The 21457-nt window shown below is 45.9% G+C and overlaps 1 protein-coding gene across 5 annotated transcripts in view; it reads left to right on the top strand.

Moving 5' to 3' along the window:
* The window catches only part of ADAM12 (ADAM metallopeptidase domain 12), a 381920-nt gene that overhangs the window by 272040 nt on the left and 88423 nt on the right, over positions 1–21457 (top strand). For all 5 annotated transcript variants that reach the window (XM_049854705.1, XM_049854708.1, XM_049854704.1 and 2 more), the window contains exons 7-10: positions 7835–7900; positions 9194–9265; positions 17045–17214; positions 20614–20698. In XM_049854705.1, the coding sequence (XP_049710662.1) occupies positions 7835–7900; positions 9194–9265; positions 17045–17214; positions 20614–20698 (393 nt within the window). The remainder of the gene's footprint in view (positions 1–7834; positions 7901–9193; positions 9266–17044; positions 17215–20613; positions 20699–21457) is intronic.

The raw sequence follows: 21457 nt of genomic DNA, 5'->3' as shown, positions 1-21457 counted from the left end.
TTAAGATGTAGATTCACCAGCCATAAACAAGTATAACATTTTCATTTGGTTGTTGAGGCTCTTTGCCTTGAGTACCTTGTTGAATACAAGTTTTTCATGTTATGAGATTTATAACTTGACAGCTTAAATGACACATACTTTTGCTGTTTCATTTAGAAGTAGGAGCTTCGCCTATACCTGCCAATCATATTTTAATTCTTTAAGCTCAGAGCTCTGTAGAACCATGATTGGCACAGTAATTTCCATTCATTTTGACTTATATGGAAATGGCAAGGATCTGAATATCAATGTTGTTTTGTTAATAATACATATTGAAACGTAAATGAACCTTTAAATTGAAAAGGGAGAGCTTCCCAAGCACTTCAACTTGGTCCTCAATATTTCTCTCTAGAAATAGTTTCTTTTACAGAAGAGAAAATGTTCTTGACTTAAAGTACATCTATATAATGAAAATGTCGCAAAAAATAATTTTCAAATGAGTGGAATACTTGGGAATTGAAATTACATAGAAGATTGTTTTGGATAGCACCTGTGGTAAATAGGAAAGGAGTACATTCAGGTTATATGCCGCCTACCTGGCTCTCTTACCACTGCTTTTATTTTACACTAAAAGTCGGTGGAACTGCTGCTAACTCACCTTGTTTATGCAGTGCAGCAACTGTATTTGCTTTTTTTCTAGCATTTTCCTGCCCATACTAAGTATTAACTATTTCAAGGATTGGTTTGCAGACTGCGATCTTTTTGCAGGTGTTTGCGTTTTTGTTTTTTTTTTTCAGGGAGCCATGGGGATAGTTCTAGGCACAGGGGTATAATATGAACTTGGGCTATTGTTTGCCATTTTTACAAGGCTCTGTCTTAGATTGAAGGAGCTCTGGTGGTTCAGTAGTTAAAGCACTCGGCTGCCACCTGAAAGGTTGGCAGTTCAAGCCCACCAGCCACTCCCTGGGAGACAGATGTAGTAAGTAGTCTGCTTCTGTAAAGCTTTACAGCCTTGGAAACCCTGTGGGGCAGTTCTACTCTGTCCTGTAGGTTCTCCGTGAGTTGGAATCGACTAGACAGAATGGGTTTGGTTTTTTGGGTTTTATGTTGGGTTGTGTAAGAGCCCATGTTACTCATGGAGGGGCACAGAAAGACAGGCAGCTTTGTAGTTCTCTCTTTTGCGGGTTTATAATTCCATCCTGAAGGGCTCCTGACATTCAGTCCACCTGACAGACTCCTTCCGTCTTCAGCAACTATGCATTCAAGATTGAAAGCTAATTTGACCATTAGCCTCAGCAAGCTAGAAGGAAGGTGAAGACAGTAGACCTGCAGCTAGAGAAAATTATATGATACATCCCAAAGGCAAGTGTAAATTACTTCTGAATGATCCCTTCTATGGGAATTATCTATGCCATTGTTCCTCTCTCTTAGTATGCGTAATTATGGGTCAGATGTAAAAGTTGATCCCTTCTGTAGAAAGAAACGTTGGCTTGGGTTACTGAGTAGGACAGCGAGGCCAGGAGATACTGTTGTGTTTCCTCAAATACAACCTTCTGAAATGAACTAGTGTTAGTTATTGCTTTTGTGTAATGGGCTACACAACAGGATTTGTGTAATGGATGTCAGTGGCGGTGGCGATAGTAATACTAAGGTATCTAGCCAGTAGCCATTGAGTTGACTCTGACTCAGGGCGACCACACGCATGTCAGAGTACCACTGTGCTCTGTAGGGTTTTCAGTGGCTGATTTTTTTCAGAAGCAGATCATCAGGACTTTCTTCCAAGGCATCTCTGGGTAGATTTGAACCTCTAACCTTTTGGCTAGTAGCTGAGCACGTTAACGGTTTGCACCAGTATTACCAGAATAAGATTCTTGGCTCTCACTGGTCAAGAATTAGCAGGTAAGGCACATAGAGTTTTCCACACGAGCAAAGCTTTATTGAAGAGGCTTGCAAATGGAGACGAAGAGGGAGGGCCTAGATCAACACATACCCGCATCTCACAGAACAAAAGATGGACCTGAGTTATTAAAAGTTCTTGGACGGGAAGAGATTCATGTTTATTCATAGACACAGGCAGGGATATGTTAACTAAGGTGTGCGCGCAGCGGCTTTCCAAGATGGCTCCTGTCCCGGAGGCCTCTGGGATTTGTAGCAAGACTTATTATGGGGTGTCGTGCCTATGCAGTCTCTCGCTCCCCGGGTTCCATTCTCCGGCTGGGGCTGTAGCCCCTCACTGCCCCTGGTGGGAGATCACATAGCGGTCACAGGTGGATTTTCTGTGCATGTCCCTGGGGCTGGTTTTCTCCAGCTGCTTCTAAAAGGCAACATTAAAAGAAGTTTGTGGGCTATTTTTAGATACCCTGCCCCATTGTTCTGGGGCATGGCTTTGTTTCTGCACCCTGGCCCATTTCTTGTTACTTTGTTTGCAGCTTTGGGGGCCCCTCTGTCCCCTGTCTTACGAAGTCTCTAGGTTCCACACTCAACCCCATTACCTCCCTGACAGTATAGTCTATCTCTCTTTGACTTGCTTCTCCTCTGACCACACCAGTCTCTTTGCTGTTCCTCAAACAGGCACCCTCCGCTCTCAGGGCCTTTGCTCTCCGTCTTATCACCAGGGAGTCAAGTAAGGTATCTAGAGTTCGATAGTAGTTGAGTATGAGGAACTGGCCAGAGCCATTTGAAAACTCGTTAATTAGAGCAGTCATTTTCAATTCATCCCCAAGGTAATCATCCTCACATCCTTCCCTACCTCCCCGAAGAAACAATGTCAAGTTCTCTTGTCACCTTGCTTGTTCTTAAAGCTTGATGACGGGGTGCACAAACAGCACCTCTGTGGCTTTTCTGCCCCTGGGGTTTATATAGCTGTTAGTGTAAACTGAGGCCCCAGAATCTCATGGTATGGGCTCCTATTGACTCTCGAAGCCATTAGAACACTGGACTTGTATACAAATAGAAAACAGATCTCACCCGTGCCATTTGCTTTTTGGACTCAATTTCAGTACTTCACATCTGTCCCTGTGATATTCAGCTTGTCAGACCCAGCCCCTTCAACCCAATTCCTTTTCCTTGTTAATTCTGCTGGCCTGTCTATGAGCCAAGCCTCAGAGGCTGTGTCCCACACAAATTGGATCTGTGCGCAGCATCCCCATGCAAATCGTGGTCGGGGTGGTGGGGGTGACCTTTCACAACAGATGGAGATCAGGGCTTACTTTATAAATATGCACAAGCTGACCTTAGAGTCAAGGCAGAGAGCCTCGCTTAAGCTAATAATGGTTTTTCCTTGCTCAGAGTAAGACGGGAAGCAAAGGCCCTGAGATCAGAGGGTGCCTGTTTGAGGAACAGCAAAGAGACTGGTGTGGTCAGAGGAGAAGCAAGTCAAAGAGAGATGGACTATACTGTCAGGGAGGTAATGGGGTTGAGTGTGGAACCTAGAGACTTCGTAAGACAGGGGACAGAGGGGCCCCCAAAGCTGCAAACAAAGTAACAAGAAATGGGCCAGGGTGCAGAAACAAAGCCATGCCCCAGAACAATGGGGCAGGGTATCTAAAAATAGCCCACAAACTTCTTTTAAAGTTGCCTTTCAGAAGCAGCTGGAGAAAACCAGCCCCAGGGACATGCACAGAAAATCCACCTGTGATCGCTCTGTGACCTTCCACCAGGGGCAGTGAGGGGCTACAGCCCCAGCCGGGGAATGGAACCCAGGGAGCGAGAGACTGCATAGGCAGGACATCCCATAAGTCCTGCTACAAATCCCAGAGGCCTCCGGGACAGGAGCCATCTTGGAAAGCCGCTGCGCGCACACCTTAGTTAACATATCCCTGCCTGTATCTATAAATAAACATGAATCTTTTTCTGCCCAAGAACTTTTAAAAACCCAGGCCCATCTTTTGTTCTGTGAGATACGGGTGTGCGTTGATCTAGGCCCTCCTCGTCTCCATTTGCAAGCCTCTTCAATAAAGCTTTGCTCGTGTGGAAAACTCTATGTGCCTTACCTGCTCATTCTTGACCAGTGAGAACCAAGAACCTTATTCTAGTAACAAGAAGAAGATAATCTAAGCTTTTGATTCATTGAATTTGCTGATCTTACAGGCTGTGGAAACGTTGACCGTGGTTCCATTTTTATGGTGGTGGTGGTTTTGGTGTTGTTTGGTTATACTTCCCCTGACTTGAATCTGGTTGCCCACCTCCATAATTACTGCTATAAGCCGTCTCCAGCTCTCACTGGACAGTGGAGGCCTCCTCGCTGCTTTCTTGGCTTCCATCCTCATCACGCTATAATCCATTCTCCTCTTAGCAGCCAGAGTGATATCTTTAAATAACAAACCCTTCAAGGGCTCTCCATTGGTTTAGATTGCCACTCATCCTCTTTATCCACGGCCCCTGTTCATGTCTTCATCCTCATTCATTCCCCCCGCCCCACTCCCCAACTTACTAGACTCCACCATATTGCATGTTGTTAGAATAATCCAGGATCTGCCCCCAGGCTCAGGATTTCTGCTGTTGCTAATCCATCTATACCTAAAACGTTGTTCCCTCAACACTTTTACATAAATACCTGCTTCTTACCCTTCAGCTCTCAGCTAAATTACCCCCTCCCCATCTTTATCCTCATGGTAGAACCCTGTTTGTTTCCTTCATTAGAATGTAAGCTTCATGAGGACAGTAACGTTGGATTTTTTGTCCATCCCTGTATCCCCAGCACCCAATGCAGTGCCCAGCACACAGATGGCTCCCAGTAGATATTTGTGGCATTAATGAATGATACACAAATGGTCTATCCCATATAAAAAGGACCTCTATTTGGCACAATGGTTAAGCACTCAGCTGCTAACGAAAAGGTTGGCAGTTCGAACCCCCAACAGTTCTGTGGGAGGAAAACTAGCCTAGAATACCCTATGGAACAGTTCTACCCTGCCCTGTGGGGTCACTATGAGTCAGAATCAGCTTGCCGACACACAGCAGCAACAGCCCGGATGAAGAAGAGTTGCAAGGAGAATTTATTGGAACACCAGTCTCAGCTTGTTTTTCTGACTTGAGTTGGGTTGAGTTAAATTCCCAACGGCAGACTTCTCACCACAGGCTGGCTGTCTGGGGATAATTCCATCTCTGGGAACTTGGCTGTAATGACTTGGAGAAGCCAGGAGCTGGTTCTCGCCTGATGAAGACGCCAAGAATGTCCTTTCCTCCACCATGGAGCAGGGATCATTGGGCCATTCTCAGGGGCTTATGTTCCTGTCTGTTTGGGAAAAAACTTTTGTTCATAACCCAAAAATGAACATTTCATCAAGCAACGAGTTTCAAATGCCACTCTCCATATCACAAATAAAAAATACTCAGGGGTCCCTGGGTGACGGAAATGGCCAAGCACTCGACTACTAGCCAGAAAGTTGGCCTTCGAACCCACCCAAAGGTGCCTCGGAAGACAGGCCTGGCAATCTGCTTCCAAAAGATCATAGCTTTGAATACTCTGTGGAGCAGCACTACTCTGTACACCCGGGGCTGGAACGGACTCAACAGCACCCCACAACGACAACAGTTCAGTATAGATGTGGCCTCAGAAGACACGCAGCAGAGCTAAATAATCAAAAAATATGATTTTTATTTTTTAACTGTAGCCCAGATAGATAGAAATGATGTGGGGGTAATTAAACGTCTCTGTGGATGTTGCTGATGGGACAGTGAACCTTCGAGGCTGTGAGCTGGCCGCTCCCCAGGCTTTTTATTATCACATGGTTAGGCTTCTCTCTGTGCTTGCAGTTCCCTGAATTCATGAGAAAATATGGGCTTCTCTGAAAAGTGCAGAGACAGGGAAGTTGTGGTCACGTCTTTGTTTTCATCATCTGGAATGGTGTGTTTTCTACGTGATGATTCCAGATCAGTTAGAAATACCCTCTGATCGTGTATTTCTCCCCTTAACAGTTGGCATAGCGTGAAGTCTTCCAGTAAGTTTTTCTATGGAGATGAATTTATTTTTTCATTTATACAGCTCTACTTTCTCCTGCATGATTAGTCAATTCGTTCATGGTGAGGAGGTCAGGAGAGCCTTCTGTGTCTTTCCCACCTCAATTAGGAAACGGGCAAGATCTTCACATTTCCAGAATCTTTCTCGTTTTGAGTGTACCTTGGGTATCACTGGGGTGGTTTATTTTCCCTTTATAAGTACATCGTTATCACCATCAAACACGCCTGTGACATACAGTCACAAAGCACAAAGCTTGGCGCTCTTTTTCTTGCAACATTGTAAAAGTATGAGAAATTATATCTTTCGCAACACTTTCTTTTCCCTTCCTCCGTGAGGTTTCCAAATTTTTTCAGGGAAACCTAAATCCATGACTCAGCACAGCTGGGCAGCAAGGAGGAACCCTGCTCTGATACAGACATTTCTCTTATAAAAATCTGTGTGGAAGATCCCAGACTGATGGGGATTTGTTTTATAAAAGATGTTTCCCTCAGGATTATGTGACTGGAAACCCGACTGGAAGCATGCTTTATTCATCTTTGCAAATTTTGTCTGAGTATTATAGCATGCGGGTTTTAAACTTGAAACATTGCATGTAGTTAACTCGTAAACTGGCACTCTCAGTCCTAAGGACCAGTTGAACCCCCGTTCCTCCCACTGTGGAGGCCAGGGGGCACAGTGGTTAAGAACTTGGCTCCTAACCAAAAGGTCAGCAGTTCAAATCCACCAGCTGCTCCTTGGAAACCCTATGGGGCAGTTCTACTTTGTCCTATAGGGTTGCTGTAAGTCACAATCGACTTGACAGCAATGTTTTTTCTCCCCCTCCCCACTACATTTTTTTTGCAGAAACAGAAGGCTTTGTTTTTTGTTTTTAATGTTTGTTTTGTGAGACCACCCTCCATGAATTGCTTCCCCCACCCTCCTAAAAGTGCCTTTGGGATTCTCCCAGTAATTCACGGCCAAGCACAAATGTTTTTTGAGAAGCCTTGATTAAAATGTAACCCACCTCCGAGGCTGCCTTTATTTGGGATAGCATTCCTGTTTCTTCTGCCTGAACCCTTACCATTCCCATACCTTGATATAAAATTTCAATGTTCTTCTTAACTGTCTCACTCTTACTAAATCTCTTTTCTCCAGTGGCATAGTGCAGTCTTTTTTCTTTCTGGCACTGTTTCTTGCTGTTCTCTTTCTTTTTTTTCCTTTCTGAGTTTCCTCCTAGAATCTTCTTGTACCTCTTTTCAACAGCGTGGATTTACCCCTTTGCCAAGCTCTTTTCTCCAGGCCACCTTAATCTTCCATTCCTTCTGACTGGATTTTTAAACAATCAGCCACAATAGTAGCTCCCTGGCATAGGCTCCTCAGGGTCTCCCCAGAAGAGTTACACAATTACTTTTTGAAACATTTTTCTCAAGCACAAAGCAGGTCCATTTATTTGGACCATGAAGGTGGAAGCAACACACTCGAGATGCTGAATACAATTATCTGGAAAAACCAGTATCTTTCCTAGTGATCTTCAAATGTCCTGCTCATGGCCTGAGGTGAACTACCAGTGGCTAGCTCCTATTTTAGAAAGAGATTTAGTTTACTTGCTCACTTTGTTTAATAATGATCTTGACTTTTTCTGATCCTACAATCAGTGACACAGCAGAAAGGTTAAATTTCTGTTTAAGGATTTCCCAGAAGGAAGTGTAAACGCGTTCACTCATGTTAAGAGGGCGTTATACAAAGATGGGGGAGGTGGTGAACTTCTAGATGGAGTGGGGGTGTGGGAGCCTGGCGGTGATGTGGGGATAGATAGTCACTGTTGTTGAAGTGGTTGGATTGGCAGACGTAGCCCAATGCCTGGAAGCCCAGTGAGGATTTAAGGGAAATTAACTTCATGTTTACTTTTGGCAGCATAAAAGAGAGACCCTCAAGATGACCAAGTACGTAGAGCTGGTCATTGTAGCAGACAACCGAGAGGTAAGGACATCTCGTTTTGAAATTTCTCAAAACATTTGGTTAGCAAGAAGAAAACAGCAAGTTATTACTGGCTTTGATCAAACTTATTTTCTACAAACCCTAAAAGTACTGGAAACAACTCTCCAAAAAAGTGGTTTTCGGATCTTATTAAGCGTAAAAATATTAAAAATGTGTTATCTGATATTATAAGATAGTAGCAAAGACTGCAGAAAAAGCGAGCATTGCCCTGTAGCTAAGCTCTTCAGTCAGCAAGGGGGAGGATTGCGTGGGGAAGATGAAAGATGGCTCCAGGTTGTATTCTAAAATAAAAAAGTTTGGGGGAAAAGTTTAATTAAAAAAAAATGTCTGCTACATCCTAAATTAAGCAAATAAATGAAAGAAGAATGTTGTCGAGACGGAGCAGGAAAACCTTACGCTCTGAGATATGGGCTGATACTGTGTTTGTTTTTTCTGGAGTTCATTTTTTTAGTTATTTTCTCAGTATTCAGTGATAGCCTCTACTTGTCGTTGTACGCTGTCGGGTCAATCCCGACACACAGTGACTCCACAGGACAGAACAGAACGGCCCCGTAGGGTTTCCAAGCCTGTCATCTTTACAGGAAGTGATCACCAGGCCTTTCTTCCATGGGGCCACTGGTGGGTTCAAACTGCCAACCTTTAGGTTAGCAGCTGAGCACTTAACCATTGCTCCACTAGGGCTCCTGTTACATAGTATGAATTCAGTGACATTTTCTCATGGACCTAAGATGAGGTGGCCTTCACCACATATGAATGAAGCAGGCTTGAGCATGTCTCAGAAAACTGTTCACATTCTGGAAGGTCAGGTTGGAGAAAGGAAGGGAGCCATGACTGACTTTTGATCTGTTCTCTGTATTGGTTGACTCGTTGCCATGAGCTTCCATGACTTTTACTGTTTAATTTTTAAAACTAAAATAAAAAGAAAATTTCTCAGGAAGTTAGAATCAAGCTGATGATATGAAAAATGGCTTTGGACTGCCTGCTAGTTGCCTGTTTTCTCTTTGCCAAAGCATGTCACTGCCTTCATCATTTATGAGGCTGGAAAAATAGCCGCAGTTGCTGTCTTATGAGCACTTGGCTTGGGCGACTCTCAGGGAGTTTCAGGGAGTCCCCAGCCCGGAAAATTACTTGGCAAGATGCTAACTCATTTCACCCTAAACCGGAGAGGGTCCCTGGTGGTTTGTAAAGCCCAAGACTTCATGTTTCCAGGAGCCAGGAAGATGAGATTTGATTGATATTCTTGCTGGTATTAATGCTGACATTTAAATTGTTAAGTTTCAGAGGCAAGGAAAAGACCTGGAAAAAGTTAAGCAGCGATTGATAGAGATCGCTAATCACGTTGACAAGGTAAGTTCTCTTTCGGGTAATTAAATCACTGAAATCGTGTAAATGTTTGGAGATGAGGCGGAGGGAATTCGGAGCACCTCAGCTGATTCAGCAGGGAGACAAGTTTGGGCCCTGGGCCATGGGCTGCAGCGCAGCTTCCCTTCCTCTGAGCATGTCGTTCCCGGTCCTGGGCAGCCTCAGGAGACCCCCACCCAGGACTTCCTGGACTGTAGTGGCCTCTGGACTCTCTTCTGGACAGGCAGACTCCAGTCTTCCAGGTAGATCCAGAACTCCATAGGTACATCCGACCCTTCTGAGAACTCCCAAACCGGGCCTCTTCTTACCAGGGATCCCCCGGCCCATCGACAGCCAGAGACACTTGACCAGCCCAGCTCCATGGTGACCAGGGGCAGGCCTTCACTTATCACAGTCCTGGGACACGGAATTTGGCTTTAGGCTCAGTCAGCTATCGGAAGGTCCCTCACTGGGAGCAAATAGGTCAGGAGTTCACCCGTCACAAAGGTGATTCCAGAGCTGGAAGAGACCCTGGAATCTCGTCTGGTCCCTGGGGGTGTTTGCTCACCAGCTTCTCCTTACACCACCTGTCCAGACCCCTGTCCTTCAGCCACACATGGTATAGGAGAGCTTCGTGCTGTCTGATGCTGATCACTCGCAGGCTGGAAGAGGCTCTCAAACCTGCCTACACGTGGGATTGCCTGGGGACCTTCAGGAGCGTTGGTGCCTGGGTGTCAGGGGTGGGGCCTGGGCATCAGCATTTTCAGAAGCTGCCCAGGTGATTTTCATGTACGGCATAGCCGGCACGCTTTATGCGCTCACCCTGAAACAGCCGTACTTCTCAGTGGCACCCTGCCTCCTGCCTGTGGGGCCAATGTGAGAAGCAAAGGGGACCCGCAGCAGGTTGCTGAGCCTTTTACAGCCAGGAGCCTGAGAAACAGTTGCATTTTACACATACCCAAAAACAGCGTTTCCCAGCGATTCTGGTATTCAAATTGAGTTTTCAAAGCGTTCAGAAAAACGAATGCAAAGGCCCTTCCAGAAATCCAGCTCCATTCTGCAAAACCTTGTGGACATACCAGGCATAGGCAGCCAGGATGAAGAGCGTGCAGAGCAGCGGGCACGCAGAGCGCTTAGCGTGGGCTGACGCAATAGCAGCCACACTGATGCTGTGAATCAGGTAAGACAGGGAGGCTGCAGAAGAGAGGAGTCGCCTCCTGGGGGCCGGAGAGTCTTTGCAGGAGGGCATTCTGAAAGGTGAGCATGATTTCACCAGGAGAGGGCCTGGCTTGCCCCCCACAAATCTGAACCCCAAGAGTAGCTCCACACGACCAAGGTGCATGTGTGCACACGTATGTGCATGTACCTATGTGTATGTATACGACCAGGGCAGGAGGAGACAAACCTGCAGGGGTATCAGCTTGACTGGGTCCTTAATGCCCTGAAAAGCTGTCCTGGTTTGATTCTGCTGTCAGTGGAGAGCCAGGTTGATGTTTTTGCCCAAGAGAGACACACAGGATTGTACAAAGCTAGGCCTGTAGTGAGTGTGGACGATGGAGTAGCCCAAGACAAACAGGGCAGGTAGAAGCCTACTGAATAGAACAAGTAAGAAGTGATAAAGACCTTCCCAGGGCCTGGGAAGTGAGGAGGACGAGGACTTGGAAATGTCTAAAGGGACATGGTTAATAGTAGATTTATTGATCAGCACCTCTGGGCCAGGCTCTAAGTGCTTGGCAGACACCCTCAGAGGGGTACTACTATTCCCACTTTTACAGCAGTGGAAGTGGCACTTTGCAGAGGTTAGGTGGGTAATTGGCACCTGCTTGCAGAGTGTTGAAAGGCAGGACAGGGATGAGACCTGGTCTCCCTGGCCCCCAGCAGGGGCTCTTGGCCTTGCCCTGCTCCACCTTCTGTAAGTCTGGCCCAGCAGAGGCCAGGGCTATGTGGCCAGCAAGGAGCAGATGCTGAGGAGTATGCCAGTCCAAGACACCTGCAAATTTTGTTGAAGCAGAGTGACAGACGGATGATGCTTCTTGTCCCAGGGACGCAGGGAAGCAAGGACAGGAATAAGGAGTTTTGTAGGACACTGAGCAGCCAGAGAGCTGGCTCAGGGCTCAGAGAGATGGTGCCTGGATCGAACTTGCTGAAAGTCAGAAAAACCTGTATGAAGCTGACATCCTGGGGGGACATGACACTTGAGATGGGCTTGAGCTCCCAAGCACCTTGTTGGCGTGCTCTCAGTAGCTATTCTTTGCAAGGTTGTCTTTATCCCAAAGTCACGTGGCTGCAGGAGAATCCTTGGAAAAGGCAGTCCTTCAGCAGGGAGAACAAAGGAACATGGGATCCTGGAGGGTTATGTCAAGAGACATCATAGGTGTTAGAACTGGGCCTCAGTCCTGGTGGGCGTGAGGGTCCCCTGGGGAGTTATTTGTGTATATGTTTGCTTTGTAAAATACTGGCTCCCAAGTCTTAGCCCAGAGGTGCTGATGTGATTGGCCGTGGGTGGGGCAGGCAGGTGATTGGCCAGGACCCCCCATGGTGCTGATGGGAGGCAAGGGCACTGACGGAGAGGCTGGGGTCAGATGCCTGAGCTGTGAACAGGAGCCCTGTAGCCCGGAACGCCAGAGGCAGTACAAAGAGAGAGGACATGCATTCTTCTTAGGCCTTGAAGTAGAAGGAACCCATGAGCTATATTAAACCCAGATTGGGAATTGCTGAAGTCCAATCCTAAAAACTGATATTTGGCCCTCTACATTTTATTCTACATACTTTGGACATGTTATCAGGAGGTATCAGTCCTTGGAGAAGGACACCATGCTTGGTAAAGTAGAGCGTTAGCAAAAAAGAGGAAGACCATCGACGAGATGAACTGACACAATGGCTGCACAATGGGCTCAAGCATAACAACGACTGTAAGGATGGGGCAGGATGGGGCAGTGTTCCCTTCCATTGTACATAGGGTCGTTGTGGGTCAGAACTGACTCTATGGCACCTAACAACAACATTTTATTCTATATCTTTCTTCCATTTGTGAAACCAAAAAGGAGCAATTTGAGGTTTGTTAATAACTTGAACTGAAAATTAAAGAACATACCAACAAAAAGTCCTACAGGACACAGTCAAGCTTGCCAGTCTTGTTGTTCTTAGTTTCTGGCGGGTGAGAGCTGATTTGCTGAACACACATATGCATCCAGCACTGGCATCCCCGTGCACTCCCAGTGGCTCCTGAAGACCCCGTGATGGGGACACTCAGACTCCTTAGGGTCCTCTGGTACATGCATGTCCATTATCCAATGGCCCCTGGTCTCTGTTGAAGGTTCCATGTTTCAGTCTGTCAGCTTTACAATTGGGAGTGTCTCAGCCCCCAAAACAATGACTGTTCTAGTGGCCGCTTCTGCATTTGCTGAAATCCTGGCTCTTCTTGGCCATTCTAAATTAAGAGCCACTTGGCCCACATTAGCTTGAAGAAAAGAGACCATTCCAGACTCTGGAAGACAGAGAAGTAATTTCATGGCAATGGTGACATTCTGAAACCCTCAGGAAGTTCTCTCTGTGAGTGAAACAAGCATGTCTGCAGCTCATGCTTCCAGGCCAACCCTTTACAGTTTGCACAAAGAGAATTAATTCTCCCCCGGTCGTGATTCAGCTGCATGCGGGCAGCAGTGGTGTGTGTCTGCCTGATGAAGTCATGGCTGAAGTTTTGCCTCTTTAACCTCCTACCTCGGTCTGTCCTACTTCTTATTCATTACGAAGTGAGCACCAGCTGTGAGGTCTTCAAGGCTGGCCCTCAGTGACCTACTTCTGAAGAACCTCATCTTCTGTGTGTTTAATTTCTTTGTGAACGTTCACTCTGTGTGTGACAGTCATCTTCCCGTCTCTCCCCAGCAAGTTGCCGGAAGAATGCAAGTGCCCTTGTTGGACCCCAGGGGGATTGTCTTTCAATTCTACCCTTTTTGCCCAGATCTCCTTCTTCCAGAAAGCTTAGCACAGCCCACCTGAACTTCAGTTTGCACCATTTCTTGGTGGTCACTTTATTGTAGTTAACTGTACTGATGGCTAAGTATCCCTTACCTTAGGCCTCCCAGTGACGTCTGAGCATCTTGGGGGCAGGACTGGGGCACCCTAACCCTTGTGCACCCTCTCGGGCCAAGCCTAGCACACAGCAACAGCCAAGCAAATATTTTTTGTTTTTATGTTAGTAGACGAATCAATCCAGTGTGTCTCTGACTGTGTCAACACACATTCTGGGATTTGTGAGCCCGCCAGGCAGCTGCCAAGCTCCGTTTGTACTGTGTGGGCCAGGAATCTGCTCTTTGGTCCTGGGGTCACAGTACATCGTCTTGGAAGGCAGTCTCAGCACTCCCAGCCAGGACAACAGTGCCGCTCAGTGCCTTAACGTACCCAGCCATGCCCATCACAACCGTGGGTATGGTACTTAACCCTCCGGGCCTCCGTGTCCTTGACTATAAGATAGGAATAACCATAGTTCTCAACACAACCATGGGTAGGTTACGTAACCCTCTGGGCCTCAGTGCCTTTGACTATAAGATAGGAATAACCGTAGTTCTCAACACAACCATGGGTAGGTTACGTAACCCTCCTGGCCTCAGTGCCATGGAGTTATCGTGAGGGTTAAGAGGGCTATGGCATGGAAAGCACTCGGCGCTGGCCTGTGGCATAGCCAGCGCTCATCTGTTGTTAACTGTGATTGTCATTCCTGAGGAAGAACCACAAGGACCCCATCGGCAGTGCTAATAAGAACATGTAGAGGAGGCAGGAGGGGAATCGTAGACACGTGATGAGTTCAACACGTATGACAGTTAATCGGTAGCCCCAAGTTTGGAGAGGAGAAGCTGCTGTTGGTCCTACAAGGATGGGCTCTCTTCTAAGGATGTGGTTCGAGAGACATAATCTGTGGAAACGTAAAACCCGTCATTATTATGAACTGCCCCTTGATCAGCAGGCAGCAAAGCTGACCCTGAGAAATGATGACAACTGGTCCTTTATAGGCCTTGGCTCCTGACTCCAAGGAGGCAAGTAGAGTCCCCCCTGCCCAGATGACACTGTACCCTGCACAGGTATCTGGCCCTGAGGACGTCACTGAGCAAACGTGTGAGCTTCTACATCGGAACGCCTGCATTTCCACCTTCTGATCACTGTCACCTCGTTCCTACTGGAGCTGAAGTTCAATCTCTCAGTCAAAGGACAGCAGCCAAACACGTGCATTTGGAGCCCTGAGGGTTCCAGGAACTTCATTTTGCCTGCAAAGCCTGGTCTGGGAGCTCGCAAGTGGATAGCACAGGCCAACCCGTTCTTGATTAAAAGCAAGCTGTTGGGCAGCCGTTTGGTCATGTAATTGTCTCATTAACTTATTAATGTAATGCCCATAATTGTTATCTGTTTGAAACCAAGTTGGACAGCTGCAGTCAGTTCGCATTCTGTGGTGGGGACTGTGCTCCAGCGCTTTCTTGTGTGAATCTAATGCTCTCCAGATGACCGTGGGGGAGATGGGCAAGAGAAAAGATGAGCCGCCCCCAGGGTTAGAACCGCGGTCAGATGCTCAGCCTTGGGACTTTCTTGCACTTTAGCTCATCGCACTGGAATGGTGCTTAGCTATTATATGTGGCGCTTCTGTGATTGGTGTGTTATTCCATGGCCCAGATGCTTGTAGCAGCTGAGGAGAGGGCCGGCTCACATTTGGAGCTTGACTCTGGCTGCCGTCACGAGCTACACTTTTCTCCTTGGCTACCTGGGCTGCCAGCAGATGAGACTTTCTTGCTGTGTGCCGCCTCGCACTACAGGGGTATTGAAAGATGTCACAGCCAGCCAGGTGATCCCACATCTGCTCCCACCTGGCCTGGAGCGCTAGACCTCCTCTCTCTCTGTATGATGCATGAGGGGAAAGCGAGGCAGCTGGGGGCAATGAATAGTTCGTGCTGCAGCCCTGATTGCTTATTACAACCAGTATGGCCACTTGAGACAAGGACACATGCATGAACCTGGAAAACATGCTGAGTGAAATAGTCACAAAAGGACAAATATTGTATGATCCCCCTTATATGAAATATCTAGAATAGGAAAGTGTATAGAGACCAGACTTTATCAGTGGTAACCAGGGGTGGGAGGGAGGGTAGAAGGGCTCAATGCTAGGGGACATGAAGCTTCTGTTAAGGGTGATGGTGTAATCTGGGAATAGGTAAGGGTGATGCTTGAACAGCATGATAAACATGATGTCACTGAGCTATACATGTGAAGATTGTGGAAATGTCAAATGTTTGTTTACCATAATAATAATAAAAAACGTTCCTTAGCCATTGGCGGTGGTTGTTTGTTGATGTTGAGTTGATTCCAACTCGGGGTGTTGATTCCAACTCATGGTGTTACAGAGTGCTGTATTTTTATGCAAATAACATGTGCCCTCTATGTTTGTTTGCCAACCACGCCCTCCCCCCATGAGCCACTATGCCAAATTTTTTACGTTGCTGTAAAAGAAATTAGCATAATGTGCTTACAAAAATGGCGCAGGGCAGGGTCGGGGGGAGTGGGGAACGATTGGCAGACAAACACAGGAGGCATGCATTTTTTGCATAAAAATACAGGAGACCCCTTCCGTCGACTTTTCTTGGCTGTAATCTTAATGGAAGCAGATCACAGAACTCTTCTTCACCGTTCAGACCACCCACTTTTAGGTGAGCGGTCATTCCACCTCCCAGTGCCTTTAAGGAGCTCTGGTGGCACAGTGGTTAGGTGAAAGGTCAGTGGTTCAAACCCACCAGCCACTTCAAGGGAGAAGGATGTGGCAGTCTGCTTCTGTGAAGATTTACAGCCTTGGAAACCCTATGGGGCAGCTCTACTCTGTCCTGTAGGGTTGCTGTGAGTCAGAATCAACTTGATGGCAACAGGTTTGGTTTTGGTTTTGGATCAGTGCCTTCAGCCATTGGAAGAGTAGATTTTGTTTTCTCTGACTCAGGGCTACCTGCCTGCTGAGGGTGTGTAGTAGGTGGAAACTGGGAATACATTAGGACTCCTGGTATATACCGAATGCATACAGACAAGAAGGGGGTGAGAAGACTTACTGTGCTTTCACAAGCCTGGAGAAGGGGAACTTCCCTTCCCTTCACTTACGAGATCTTTCCCGTGACATGACAGGGTTGGTGAGCTGACATCTGGCTGCCACGGGCACCACGGTTCCCAGAGGGTTCTGTTCATACCGCCATTATCCTGAAAGATACTGATTTGTTCATTTAATTAAAACCTTCTAGGCTGATTATAGGTGACAGAATATGATCATGTCAGCCAAGCCTGAGTCTTTGCTGAAAACTTAATAACAGACTCATTTTCAGTAACTCATAGGCAGAGCATTTCGCTTAAAATGAACGAATTATTGTCCTTGGCAGAAGTGTGAGAAAGCTCCTAATTCGCTCCTTGTTGTTCTTGCAGTAGATATTAACTGGCAGTCTTTAGCTATAATACACATATATATATGCACATTTTAAATCACCAGTGAGTCATTGAAATGAATGCGCCTATACAAATATGGGCAGACAGTTAAAATGCTAATAATTTTAGCATCTAACTGATCAACAACATTTGAGAACCCACTTAACACAGCTCATTGCATCAGGCACTGCAAATATTGCTTAAATTCTAATGCCACCGGGGAAAAATAGGGGCATAAACATATTTTTCTCAGCTATGTAAATGGAGTTGCAACAATGCAAACCGGTTCTAATTTCCATCTTAAGCTCTCATGAATGTGATCCCAGAGATTGCCTGCTTCCTCAGTTTTACAGAGCGCTGAACATCCGCGTCGTGCTGGTGGGCGTGGAGGTATGGAATGACATGGACAAGTGCTCCATAAGTCAGGACCCCTTCACGAGCCTCCATGAGTTTCTGGACTGGAGAAAGATGAGGCTTCTACCTCGCAAATCCCACGACAACGCCCAGCTCATCAGGTAGGGCGCTCTGGGGCTCTCCTTTGCTGTAGGGCGTGCTGGACCTCAGCGCACCCCATCTCCTCTCTCCCTTGCACAGCCCCTGGGGTTGCAGAGCCCTCTGCAGAGCCCGCTGGCTTGGGCTCAGTGAGACACAGCCATCCTGACCTGGAACCCTGGGATGCTGGGCGAGGCTCCCTGCATTCACCCTGGGAAACCACTGCCTGGAACAGATGTCTCCCTTGCCTTCCTCATCACCTGGACGAATTTCTCCATGCGGGTTTTCTAGTCTTCATCTTGATACGGAGTGCCTGTTGTTGTTGTGTGCTGTCGAGCTGATTCTGACTCATAGCCTGTAGTCTTTATGGGAGCAGACTGCTAAGTCAGTTCCCCAGCAGAGTCACTAGTGAGTTTAAACTGCTGACCTTTCATTTAGAAGCAGGGCACTTGACCATTGTACCACAAAGGCTCCTTGTGGAGTTTCTGGGTGGTGCAGTTAATTTGCTCAGCTACTAACAGAAAGGTTTGAGTCCTCTGAGAGGTATCTCGGAAGAAAGGCCTGGTGATCTACTTCTGAAAAATCACTGGAAACCTTGTGGAGCACAGTTCTGGCCTGACATACATGGGGAAGCCATGAATCGGAATCAACTTGAACAACTGGTTAATCTTGATACAAGGTTGTCCTGAGTAGGCTATTTTTCTTAAAAGCTCTGTGTTTTTTTTTTTTTTTTTTAAATTAGTGAAAAATATTTATATGAGATCTGAGAACAGTACATTCCTCCTCCTGTTGCGCCTGTTACTCTTTGGTTTTCTAGATCAGAGAACACCAGCAGTGTTCTTTCTTTGGATCAACAAGTCTTGAACACTTACTAGGAACCAAATGATGATTTAGGTGCTTTGAGCAAAATGGTGATCAAGACAGTAACGATCCCTGATGTCTTGGAGTCTACTGGGAGGAGACAAGAATAAATAAGAAAATTTGAGAGAGAGAGGTATCATAGCTATAACTATAATGTAACATAACAATATGAGATAGTGTTAACAGCATAATATAATAGAACGTAACATCATAATGGAAACTCTGTTGGCATAGTGGTTAAGAGCTGTGGCTGCTAACCAAAAGGTCAGCAGTTCAAATCCACCAGGCACTCTTTGGAAACTCTATGGGACAGTTCTACTCTGTTCTATAGGGTCCCTATGAGCCGGAATTGACTCAACGGCAGTGGGTTTGGTTTTTTGGTTTAACATCATAATATAGCATAACATTATAATGTAATAACATAATGTAGCATAACATAACATTATAACAGCATAATATAACATAACATCATAACAACATAATGTAACAATATAACATAACAAAATAATACATCAGTAACATATTACCTTTATCATTAAAAGGAAAAAGCATGGTTATATTCTAAACTGGCATGAAGTAGATTTTTCCAGAAGTGACAAAGGTGTTATTAAAAGTCCTTAAATAGCGCACGCCAGTACTCTCCTATTCTCATGCAGCTTGTATCACTAATGTGAAAACTTTGGGGGCAGAGAGAGTTTGCTTTGACAAATCAGGTGTAGTCTATTGAACGTTTATGGAGCGTTAACACCATCCTACCCATCCTCGTTGCCAAATGCCTGAGTCTGAACCAAGGCTATTGGCATTGACATTGGCTGTTTTCATAAGGTTTTTGGTTTTTTTTTTTGGGGTATCGTGGTTGCCTCATATTTTATGCACCTTTCAGATATTTCGAATCTGTGTATTTTAATCTCTTTTCCCAAATGGGATCTGTCCAGCTCAAACATCTGGAAATAAATCGCCTCTTCTGTAACCTTGTTATTTATGCACATGTATAACTGTCCTGTGACACGGTAGCTAAGAGCTCGGCTGCTGACTGCATCCTGTGACACAGTGGCTAAGAGCTCGGCTGCTAACTGCGTCCTGTGACACAGTGGCTACGAGCTCGGCTGCTAACTGCATCCTGTGACACAGTGGCTACGAGCTCGGCTGCTAACTGCATCCTGTGACACAATAGCTAAGAGCTCGGCTGCTAACCATCAAGGTGGGCAGTTCGAATCCATCAGCTGCTCCTTGGAAACCCTATGGGACAGGTCTACTCTGTCCTTTAGGGTCGCTATGAGTTGGAATCAGCTCAACGGCACCTAATAGCAACAACATACCTGCATCTATTCATGTGGTCTGTATAAAATGAGAAAACCAAATCAGTTGCCATCAAGTTGATTCTGACTCATGGCGACCTTGTGTGTTGCAGAGTAGAATTGTACTCCATAGTGTTTTCAAGGCTGTGATCTTTCAGAATCAGGTCACCAGACCTTTCTTCTGAGGCATCTCTGGGTAAATTTGAACCTCCAACCTTTCAGTTAGTAGTCGATCATTTAGCTGTTTGCACCCTCCAAGGGACACCATGGTCTATATAAAAAAATTTTTTAAAAAACTTTTTTTTTTATATAGATATATATGTAAAGTTGCTATCCCTGCTACTGCACATATGTATAATGGTATATATGCAGAGCTGGGGTTTTATATACGTTCACTACCTTCTGTCTAATTAACCACTGCCAAAAAATCTTATGCTTCAAACTACGCATAACCTGTATACGTACGTGACCAAGATAAATGAGCAAGTCATTTGTCTCCTTCAAAGGAGATTAACAAACACAAACAACATTTATTTTTTAATGTATGAAATTGGATTTAATAGCATATACCCTGAACAGGTCCTTGGTGTCATTAGATTCATTGATCAGGGTGACATTCCAGGTATGAGGATACCTGCACCATAAACCAAGAGATCCTGCCTTACAGAACTTTCCTTTTGGGCCCTGAGGCCTTGTGGGTGCTTATTTATTCTACACTGCCCCCACGTAATCAATCATTTTCCTGCCAGTTTCTATTCTGCAAGCCTTATAGGCAGGACACTGGGAAGGAGTTTGGGTGTCTGGCCCAATTGCAATGAATTACACAGGAAAGCAAAATCCAGCTACAACAGAACGTTGTCTAGAAAACGACCTGATGCTTTTGTTGTAGCTAACAGTGGTTCTCTGCGACTGTTTCAGCCTCCCCATCAGCACACGTTGTTAAAAGGAGCAGGTCTCACTAAGCCATCAGGCGGTAGGCAGGGTACAGCTTACAGATGCAAAAGCAATGACTGGTTGTTGTCTGCGTGTTGAAAACAGAAATCCAAAGCAATGATAGGACCATAATGCAAATGTAAAATAAAGGGTAAAGAAAATTAAGAAACATTGAAATCACCTGTGAACGTGCCCTCAGGCAGCTCTCTGCATTTTTGCATATTATTTTGCAGTTCCTGTCAGAAGGCTGGAACGTTCAACAGAATTTTAAACAGTAGAATATCTTCGCTCTATATTAGGTTCAAGAAAGCCTTTTCTTTTATTTCCTAGCGGGGTGTATTTCCAAGGGACCACCATTGGCATGGCGCCAATCATGAGCATGTGTACCGCAGAGCAGTCTGGAGGAGTTGTCATGGTAAGTCCAAGGTGCCAAGGACCTGATGGGAAAACCCAGAGCCCTTTCCCTTCTTAATGACTTCCCCAAAAACCACTCCTTTGACCAGACTCTATGAAAGAAAGTCCTTTTCTTTAATGCTCTTAAGATTTCATTCTAAGGAGCCCTGGTGGTATAACCATTAAGCAGTCGGCTGCTTTCCCAAAGGTTAGCACTTTCAACCCACCAGTGGCTCCATGGGACAGAAGACCTGACAATCTGCTCCTGCCCTGAAAACCCTATGTGGCAGCTCTGCTCCGTCACATGGGGTCGCTGTGGAACAAAATTGACTGCATGGCACCCAACAACAGACTGTTCTACTCTTATTCTAGCTATGTTTATGATCTTACATATCCCAAAATATTTTAGGGGCTGTTTATAAAGCACATCAGATTGCACCCAGGAAATGTGGGCGTGTCAAAATAGCTTAGTACAGGCGAGTCTCCCACTTCCATGGAAAAACAGTTTTAACTGGTCTTTGGTTAAAGGATTTCAGTACAAGGACAGCGCACATGGTTGTGATGAGTCAGGGCATGGGGTTGCCCTTACCACTCTATGACTCAGCTTTTTGGGTGGCTGAGGTCTCACCAAGCATCACCGTTAGAATGGCTTTCTGATCTTTGCGCTCCAGGCCCACTAGCCAGAAGCCTGAGGTCTTTAACTGTTTACCACCACAAATGCTTTACATACCCCTTGGCCCATGTACAATTTGTCTGTAATAGTCTTGTTCTTGGAAGGCAG

This window comes from Elephas maximus, chromosome 16, assembly GCF_024166365.1.
Source record: "Elephas maximus indicus isolate mEleMax1 chromosome 16, mEleMax1 primary haplotype, whole genome shotgun sequence".
Taxonomy (NCBI): domain Eukaryota; kingdom Metazoa; phylum Chordata; class Mammalia; order Proboscidea; family Elephantidae; genus Elephas; species Elephas maximus.
This window is presented reverse-complemented; position numbering and strand designations above follow the sequence as displayed.